General features: G+C 45.3%; 1 protein-coding gene across 1 annotated transcript; it reads right to left on the reverse strand.

Moving 5' to 3' along the window:
- Window positions 1-3160: 3160 nt before the first annotated feature.
- Window positions 3161-8135, reverse strand: eif6 (eukaryotic translation initiation factor 6). The gene is made up of 7 exons (XM_084929640.1): window positions 8033-8135; window positions 7636-7785; window positions 6691-6776; window positions 6374-6549; window positions 4182-4358; window positions 3917-4101; window positions 3161-3735 (listed from the first exon to the last, which is right to left on the reverse strand). Exons 2-7 carry the CDS (start codon window positions 7740-7742, stop codon window positions 3726-3728), a joined length of 741 nt encoding a protein of 246 aa, XP_084785766.1. The 5' UTR covers window positions 7743-7785; window positions 8033-8135; the 3' UTR covers window positions 3161-3725.
- Window positions 8136-9183: the final 1048 nt, after the last annotated feature.

Here is a 9183-nt window from a genome sequence, read left to right on the forward strand (position 1 = left end):
ATCCAGCGACTGTGAAGTGTCGACTCGGCTGCGTGCTTTGGATCAGTGTCACCGCTACCTGCAGCTTTCAGGCCGAGGACTGCGGCTCGTCCAGCAGCAGTGTCTGATAACACGCTGCACCTCCCTGCTTTGTTCCAGCCTGTGCTGACTCGTCTCATTTTGTACGGTTTGACCCTAAAGTTCAGTTCTGGTCTCGTCACTTTGGTGCAGAAGTTTGGAGGCTCGTCTTGTGCGGGTGTTGAAACCATCTCGCTGCTTTCGTGCTGTGAAGTCTGTGTTTCACCTGAAGTAGCCTGAGAAGTTTTCTTTGCTTTCTGGCAGAAACATCAGTACTCTGTCGTCTGACTGTGTTTACTCTGACTCTGGTTTGGTATCAGCAGGACTACTCATCCTCCACTCCTTCGTCAGACACTGAACTCTACTTTTTACATCCTTTGTCTGATTTTTACAGTTCACTTCATCTCGTGAAGCTCTGTTCTTGTCTCCTGGCTCAGCAGCCACTGACTATTTACACAGAAGCACCATTTATAATTAAACCTGTCACAGGTGTGGAAAGTTACCCTTAATAGTCAAGTAATCCTGACACGTCTGACTCCCACCCATCCTCAAGAAAACATCCACAAAGGACAAGAACCATGTTTCACCTCTGTCATTTTAAGTTCCTCAACACCTGTTTCCACCTGCTTTGACTTAATTGTTGGACTATTCCAGAGTTGGGGGACAACAGCAGAGGGTCCCCAGTGGTATATAATGGAGCTGATGCACCAAACTGAGGCTTTAAAAACACATATTGTCTATTTTACAGACAGTCAAAGCAGCTGAGCTCAGGCAGGAGAGATGTGCTGTCTTTGCTTTGTACCAGATTTCTAAAAGTCAAAGAAAAGTCCACAAAAGTATCAGGGGTTATTTATGACAGAAGGAGAGGAGCAAGAGTGAAAAGGAAGGTTTAGAAGATGATAGTGAGACCTGCTGTGATGGTTTGGAGAGGGTGGAGCTGTTCAGAGGAGGTTCATGGATGTAATGAAGGAGGACAGGTCAGTGCGATGGATGAGCTGAGACAGGAGGAGGTGGAGGCAGATGAGTGGCTGTGGTGCCCTCCTCGCTTCAGAGCCTCCTTTAAAGCGATGTTTACATCTAGAGCAGGGCGATATGACCAAAAATATTTATCACGATATACATTTAAAAATTTGCGATAACGATATAACTGACGATATAATTGACACGAGACAAAATACTTTACAACTCCACAACTTTATTAGTGCAAAAAACCCCATCAATGTATTTTCACTTAAACAAGCAGCTGTTTTTTATGTGCATTAAAGTTATATAAAAATTAAACAGTGCAAATTCCTGTCTGACAGTTTAACCAAAAGGCGTTTCCAGTGGAAACTGGCCGACATATCCTCAGCATAACCATGTATAATATCCACAACACTTAAAAAGAGGTCATACACACACAATACGGTAACATTATGTTGAAGCACAGTACGTATCACTCCGCAAGGCTCCGCCTACGATAGCCGTAATGCTCCGACAATCCATCAAGCGGTGCGGCTTCGCAGCTTAGCAAAGTCGTACTGAAACATTTGACAGATTTTCGAGCGCCGTGCACATAAAATCGTTTCGAGGTCAGTAAACACAACCAGAGTTCATACATAAGGCTCACGGGATTATAAGGGGCTCTGTCGACTTTCAGGAAAATCAAAGGACTGATTTTAAGTGCGCCGTATTTTCCAAACAACACGGTAATAACGACGGCCCGCTAGCATGCGCTACCAAAAATAGTGCTTTGTTGTGTATCTGACGGACGAAAGCTAAACCAGCTCCACACCACTGAAGTTGCAGCATTTTTACAAACCAGTTCTGGTTCATCCGTTTCATTCAACGATCCGCTTTCGCTCTTCTCATTCTGCGTCGCTGCCATGCTTTTTCCGCCATGTGCGTATGTAAACATAGGCACTACGCATGCGCGTTTTACCCATATTCTATCGCGATACTTCATTTTCCTATCGTTGCCCAAAATTACACCGGTATTACCGTGAACGGTATGATATAGCCCAGCCCTATTTACATCTTCCATCTACACAGCTGTGATGTCATGGTGCTCATTAGGACCACTTATGTTTGAATTCAGAGCAGCTTCGGTGAAACACTGACATCGTCAGATGAACTTCAAGAAACCTGACACCTTTAGGAGTGATGCAACAGAATCGTCTGAAACATTTTGTTTAGCTGAAAAAGTGTTTGTAACATTCATCCTCTCACAGATGAGCAGCAGGTAAAAACCTCATGAAACCATCTGCACAACAACTAAAGAGACGAGTGGGAAAAACACATCATCTCTAAGTAACAGCAAACTACTGATAATGATAATAAACTGCTCAAGATGTCACCATTAAGCCTGCAGGGGGGCTCTGTACAGAGGGAAGTTCCCACCCGAGTCAGAATTTGGCCTCGTACTGTGAACATTCCCAGAGGCTCAAAAAAAACTAACCTGTCTGCACTTCGAGGTCCTCCCACTCACAGTTTTCATACTATAAAGGGAACGCTGTGCATGGCTTCATTAGACGTGCTGTAAGGGCTACAAAGGGTCACCACAGCAGGTGGCTCCACGTTTGATGCAGCAGATTTTTACACCAGATGCTCCTCCTGGGATTGAATCAGGTGAATGTGTAAACTTCTACAAAACAGAAACGTATCATAGAACAACAATGAGCTGCTCTGAGGCTTCAGGCTGGACAGTCTGCTGCTGCAGGTGTAAACACCTCAGGTCAGAATTCACCGAAACTCCTGAAAACTGTAGAGAAGGAAAAAATCTGCAAACATTGTTGAGAAACCTTTGTGTGTAGTGAGTCCAAGTATTAAAAAAACAGAAGCAATCATTGTGCAGAAATAAAATCTCGCCCTCATTTCCTGTTAGAGACAAATTTGTCCAAACTGAGGGTGGAGTCCCTCCTGAGGGTCACCAGATTCATTTTAGAGGGAAAAGCTTCGACTTCTTGGAGCTTTGCCCTCTAAAACAATCTTCACTTCGGTGCACTCCAGGAGCTGCACATCATCTCCGGCTTCCTACAAACCTCTTATGGAGGTTTTCCAGCTGTGAGGTCAATCCTGACTGTGAGTTTTTGAAAGGAGAAACAGAAAAAGCAGCAAACAGATAAAAAGATGATAGGCTTTATTTTTTATACAAGACACACAAGACATTAAGAAACTTCCTCCGTGTCTAGTTTGTCTCGTCACACAGTCTGAGGAAGAACATCCATCTCTGCAGGAGCGTTTCCTGTGTTTGCTAATTACACTGCGTTCTCATCGTTACCGTCAGAAATCATTTCAGAGTAAGTGAGCTGCACACAGAAACACGTCATACAAATTTGTTCTGACTGACTTTAAGAGACTAATCGAGCCGTTCTGTACCTGAAGCATCAGGGTCAATAATCACATCCAGCACAGGTGCACATCGTCACTGTGTAACCACAGGGTTATTATTTCTGCATTATTTCCCTCTCTGCCCGTCCCCGTCCCTGTGAAACCGTTTCAGCTGCCAGGATGTTTTACTGTACCCGGGAAAAAGGTGTTGGAAGTACGAAAGGAGAAACAGAAGGAGGCTGTTGGAGTTAAAGGGAGTCGTGTTGTGTGGAAGGAGAAGTTTGAGGTGCAGAAATGAAGTCCGGCGGCAGAGCTTCAGGCAGCAGAGCTCCTCGATGGCAGGAAAACGGGAGGCGGGTCTACGCCATGCTGATGGGAAACAGAGCAGAGAGGAGGAAGGTCAGACTACGTCACCCCATTTCCACCTGCGAGCTCCAGAATCAGAGTTACTGTCCCTCAGAGGCAGGAACAGCTGCAGGCAGTGATCCTGCTTCAAGCGCGCAGGACCAGCCCTCGCTGTCGTGTGAGTACAGGTGTGTTTGTGCGTTACCTGTCGATCAGCGAGTCCCTCATGCTGGTGGCGATGGCGGAGGGCTGCGCCGTGTCACCGAGTCTGAACACGCTCTCGATGACCGACAGCTCCGTGCTGGTCGTGTCCAGGCCGCAGAACGCGCTCCAGTCGTTGACCACCATCCCCGCCGCGATGACCTCGCTGCCCCGGTTCACCGTGCCAGCCTGAACAGGAAGCCGGTGACAAAAATTACAATGCGTCTCGTACCGTCGAGTTCACGTGACGGCGTGCAGGGTGCACTCACCACCAGGGGCACCTGCAGCAGCGACGACAGCTCGTCCTGATCTTCTATCGACGTCTTCGGGTGGACGAGGCCTCCCTGGTTGCTGAACGCGCAGTACGAGCCGACGAGGACCTGCTCCGCTATCGTCTGACGGAAAACCTCCACCTTCAGCGTGTCCGCCAGGATCTCCTCTGTCTCCTGGGAACAGAGTGAGTGTCAACATGAACCCGGGGAAAACCATACTGCTCTCACGGCCACAGATTATTGTATTCACTTCAACCACACACAAACACGGCGCTGTTCGCTCCCAAGTTTTAATTTAATGTTTGACATAAAACGCTGGCTGTAGTCCTCTTTGGTTTTTTCAATGACCTCAGTGCTCTATTATTGAATCTCCCCCTGTACAAACACACAAGCAGCTTTCAGGTGCATTACCTCCACCTTCTGACAGCTGTAGCACATTACACCCCATCAGGCGGCTAAAAACAAGGCAAACCTGTTTCACACTATCTGATAAATCAGGTCTCTCCTGGGTTTTCAGCACGGCTGACATTTTTTAGGTCCTGTTATGTCCCCTTGTACTTGTGCCTCTGCAACAGGAAGTAGATCACCTCCAGTGTCCAAGTGTTGATTCCTCAACTGATTTTCATTTTTGGGAAGTGGATGAAGTTGCACGGGGACAAATACTGTGAGATGTCAGCGAAGACCGTGAAACAGCTCCTGCACTCTGAGCCGGCTGAGAAAGCACGAACCAGAAGTTCAGGTCACTTGCCTCAGATGTCTCACTCACGCTTCATTTATAGCGCAGACGTCCGCCCTCCAGAAACCAAACTACAGGATGTACAGCAGCGATCCTCAACCTTTTTTGAGCCACAGACAGTTTAATGTCAGACAATATTTTCACGGACCGGCCTTTAAGGTGTCGCGGATAAATACAACAAAATAAAATGATATGACCGAGACAAAAACTGTGGTATTCTGTAAATATAATAATAAACACAAATTTACTGTGTAACTTTATTAGCAGCGTCCTCCTGAAATGCACCAACAACACTGAGGGTAACATCCTCCTCTCTGCCCCTTAATGCTCTCTGGTCGCTATGGTAACATGTAAATATTTCTTTCAAAATAAGACACAACTACAACATGGGAAAAGACCCAGGGAAACCGAGTTAATGATAAAAACCCTGAAAACCATAAATTTCACACCTCTCAACTCTCGCGGGCCCGGCACCAAACGACTCACAGAGGGGGCGGGGCCCAGGGCGGGGCCCGCGGGTTGGGGACCGCTGCTGCAGACCTCAGTAAATGTGACGGTTTCTGACTGTGTCTGAAGCTCTGACAGAGTTCAGACTCTGAGTCAGTCTTCACTCAATTTCACTCAGTGTGGAAGAACATAAAGACCAAACAGCACACAGTGATAATGGCACACTGTCATCTTCAATCGATGATGCAAACCCAGAGGAAAGATAAAAAACGGCGGGTGTCCTCCTGGTCTCCCTCCTCCTGGTCTCCCTCCTCCTGGTCTCCCTCCTCCTGGTCTCCCTCCTCCTGGTCTCCCTCCTCCTGGTCTCCCTCCTCAGCCGAAACCTTCCGGTTTGGAAACTTTTGACTCTTCTTGTGAAATCTGCTCAGAGCCAAACGAGGATCCTCGATATGAAACAGAGGAAGATGTTTGTGCACAGACTGGGCTGTGGGAGGCGGGACTTCCAGCTGCCTGGCTGTTAACTGAGAACCTCAGACATCAGCTAAATTTCAATAAAGTGTTTTTTTTCTCAAATGAACATCTGCTCGACTATTTTGGTCAGGATTGAAATGACGATTATCCTCCAAGTTGGAAAAATTAGTGAAATTTTAAAAAGAGAAGAAATTCCGTTTTAATTAAATGAATTTATTTAAGCTTTAATTCTAATTGGAAAAATCATTTAGTGAACTAAACCTGCTGCAGTGTGGCAGGTACCTTTAAGGAAGAGGATGAGCTGAAGAATATTTTGAATACAGTGTCTGTAGAGTAAATGCACAGCCTGAAACATTAAACCGAAACAGCTTGAAAAAAAATATCTGAGTGAACTGAATGAGGTTGTTAGAAGTTTCACAGGCAAGTACAGAAGAGTTTCATATTTTACTTCACTAATTTAAGTAAAACGTGAATTATTCCAGCCAAACAAAACCCTCAGAACAGCCGAGGGATGGGGCGCGTTTGATTGTCTCACCCTGTCAAGGTCGGGATGGACCAGCGCGACGTAGTCATTGCAGGCAATGACGTTACCAAGCGCGGACAGCCTCTCCTCGACTCTCTGGATCCTCACGGTGTCTGGGAGGCAGTTTCTGATGTGCTGCAGCTCCTGGTCTGTCGTGTTGTTGGGAACCAGGAGGCCGTGACGATTTCCTGAACAAACGGGAACAAGTCGAGTGAGTCTGACTGCAGCAGTCCGAGCACAGAGGAGTGCGATGGCCATGTTTAAAGATGAAGGCGGTGGTGTGTTGTGAAGGATGGATACACTGCACACATTTATCCAGCTTTACTCACCCACACACATCCTCCCGATGATGCGACAGCCTGCTATGGAAGCGTGAACCACTGGGATGGTTTCTGACAGCTCCCCTTCAAACACACTGAACACACAACATCAGATTACTTCCAACAGACAAGGAAAATACACGTCAACAAGAACCAAGTGAAACACTGATATCAGTGATCACGATCAGCAGCCATGAGGCTTCCACTTTGTTGGACTTTCATCTCTGCTTTTTGCAGATGCTGTGGCTCTGTTGGTGGCCTCCAGCTCACATTGGAGCGTTAGCTGCAGAGTCTGAAGCAACAGAAATGAGAATCAGCACCTCCAAGTCTGAAGCCACAGTTCTCAGCAAGAAAAGGGTGGAGTTCCCATTCCGGGAAGGAGTTACTGCCCCAACTGGAGAAGCTTAAATATTTCAGGGTCTTCACAAGTGAGAGGAGTGGGAGATGGACTGACGCAGCATTAGCAGCGATGTGGATGCTGTACCGGTCTGTTCTGGTGAACAGAGACCTGAGTGTGAAAGTGAAGCTGTTGAATTAGTGGCAGATCTACACCTCCACCCTCACCTACAGGTTCTGGGTAGTGACTGAAAGAATCACACTGCGTTTGAGCTTCCTCTGACGAGTGGCAGCTCGGTCAGTAGAGCCGCCGTTCCTCCTCATTGAAAGGAGCCAGGTGAGGCGTTCTACAGGGAGGAGGCCTGGGGGCGGACCCAGGGAACGCCTAGGTGTTTACCAAAGTGGTGATGGATGGAGATTATTAAGTTTATTATTATAACACAGCTGACTGAGACCGGATCACCTGGACTGACTCCGGTAGCAGGAAACACACCTCGTTATAATAAAGGCTGAGGAATGTGACGCACCTTGATGACACCTTGCTGTAACTTTGGGTCCCAGATGCTAACTTCACCTCAAAGTTATCAAAGTGTGGCGCTTGTTCAAAGGTGAACTCACCTGTAGAAGTTCTCGGAGCCGCCGATGGCCACCAGGCAGTACGTGTTGGTCAGTTTGGCGAAGCAGCCGATCTCGTTGTTTTTCTCAAAGGCGGCTCTCACAGCCATGATGAAGACGGAGGAAGAGGTGGATGATTTACCTGTGAAACACCTGAAAACCAGCAGTGACGGTTTAAAGCCCGAAGTCACACCTGTCTGTCTGTTTACCTGGATATTTACGAGCGCTGACAACCAGCTAACTGGCTAACTAACCGGCTACTTTCCCTCAGGTTAGCTTTCAGACCGGAAACGGTCACATTAAAACGTTTTTAAAATCACTGGACACCCTAAATGTCACACACCGTGACGTCAGTTCTTCAATAACTTGGTAAAATTTACGTAAAAAGAGGAGAAATCACCTGAAACAGACTCGAGGCCTCCAAACATGCGATGTGGTGCCGTGCCTCAACCCCACGTGTTCACTTCCGCTTCGGGGTTAACGTGGTGACGTAAGACGTACCACATGGGTTTTTTTTTTTTCACTTTTAAAACAAACAGCGGTTCCCTCTTTAAAAATCTTAAATCTTTGTTTTTATTTATTGTCAAACTGGATTAAAAATATTTTTTATCGTTTCGTTTTTATTTTTAAGTTTTATGTCTCATTTATAAAGTCTGTCCAAAAACACTGACGTGTCTCTTTTCGTCCCGAACGTCCACAAACTGCTGTTTGTTAATAATAAACACAATTTATTATTTATCTTTATTCATTGTTTTTGAAAGTGACGGTTCATTTTATTATGGTCCCAATACAAAGCATGAAATTATCTGTTGCTTTATAAATATTGGTAGTTTCTGACCTTTGACCCTAGTTTGACTTTTACCCATTACTTTTAGAATAGAATAGAATAGAATAGCTTTCATTGTCACTGTTACAAGAACAATGAAAGGCTGTTTGGCATTTCTCTATGTGTGGGAAGTACACAATAGCGTAAGTATTTACACAATCACAGACAAATTCACATTTACACAAGAAAGATATGTACAAGTTATACATACACCTGCAAACATACGGATACACCAATACAAACATACACGCACATACATACATATGTATATATACATGTATGCATGCGTACATACATACACACACATATTATACACACACATATTTCCACATACACGCATACATATATATGCATACACATACATGTCATCATTAGTTAAATACATTAAATAAAGTCCTGAGAAGTTTCAGTTGTGTAAAGCTACAATACACTAATGATGTAAAACTGGAATAAATGCAGAAAACTGCAAAATTAAATGCAAAACTACACCGAAAGATACATTCAAAATAATAAGTGTGGTATTAAAATTATAATTATTACCTCTGTTACTGTCTCATACTGTCACTGTGCCTCACGCAGAGCGAGGCCCTGTGGTTAAACAGTCTTGGGCTAAAGTTTTGGCGGTGGCACAAATTCTATGTTTCAGACACTTTGCTGCTTCACTTTTAAATCTAGATTGTTTCTGATACATTTCTGAGATATCAAAAGAATAATCATGATTGTCT

This window comes from Perissodus microlepis, chromosome 5 (genome assembly GCF_051167445.1).
Source record: "Perissodus microlepis isolate ML-2025 ecotype Zambia chromosome 5, ASM5116744v1, whole genome shotgun sequence".
In the NCBI taxonomy this organism is placed as follows: domain Eukaryota; kingdom Metazoa; phylum Chordata; class Actinopteri; order Cichliformes; family Cichlidae; genus Perissodus; species Perissodus microlepis.

What these genes read in the sequence shown, in the direction of transcription:
- eif6 (XM_084929640.1), bottom strand. Translation starts at nt 7,742, where the DNA reads ATGGCTGTGAGAGCCGCCTTTGAGAAAAACAACGAGATCGGCTGCTTC. An exon ending in TCCATCCCGACCTTGACAGG is followed by an intron (nt 4,359 to 6,373) that starts GTGAGACAATCA and finishes CTCTGTTCCCAG; the next exon opens with GAGACAGAGGAGATCCTGGC. An exon ending in TGCTGCAGGTGCCCCTGGTG is followed by an intron (nt 4,102 to 4,181) that starts GTGAGTGCACCC and finishes CTTCCTGTTCAG; the next exon opens with GCTGGCACGGTGAACCGGGG.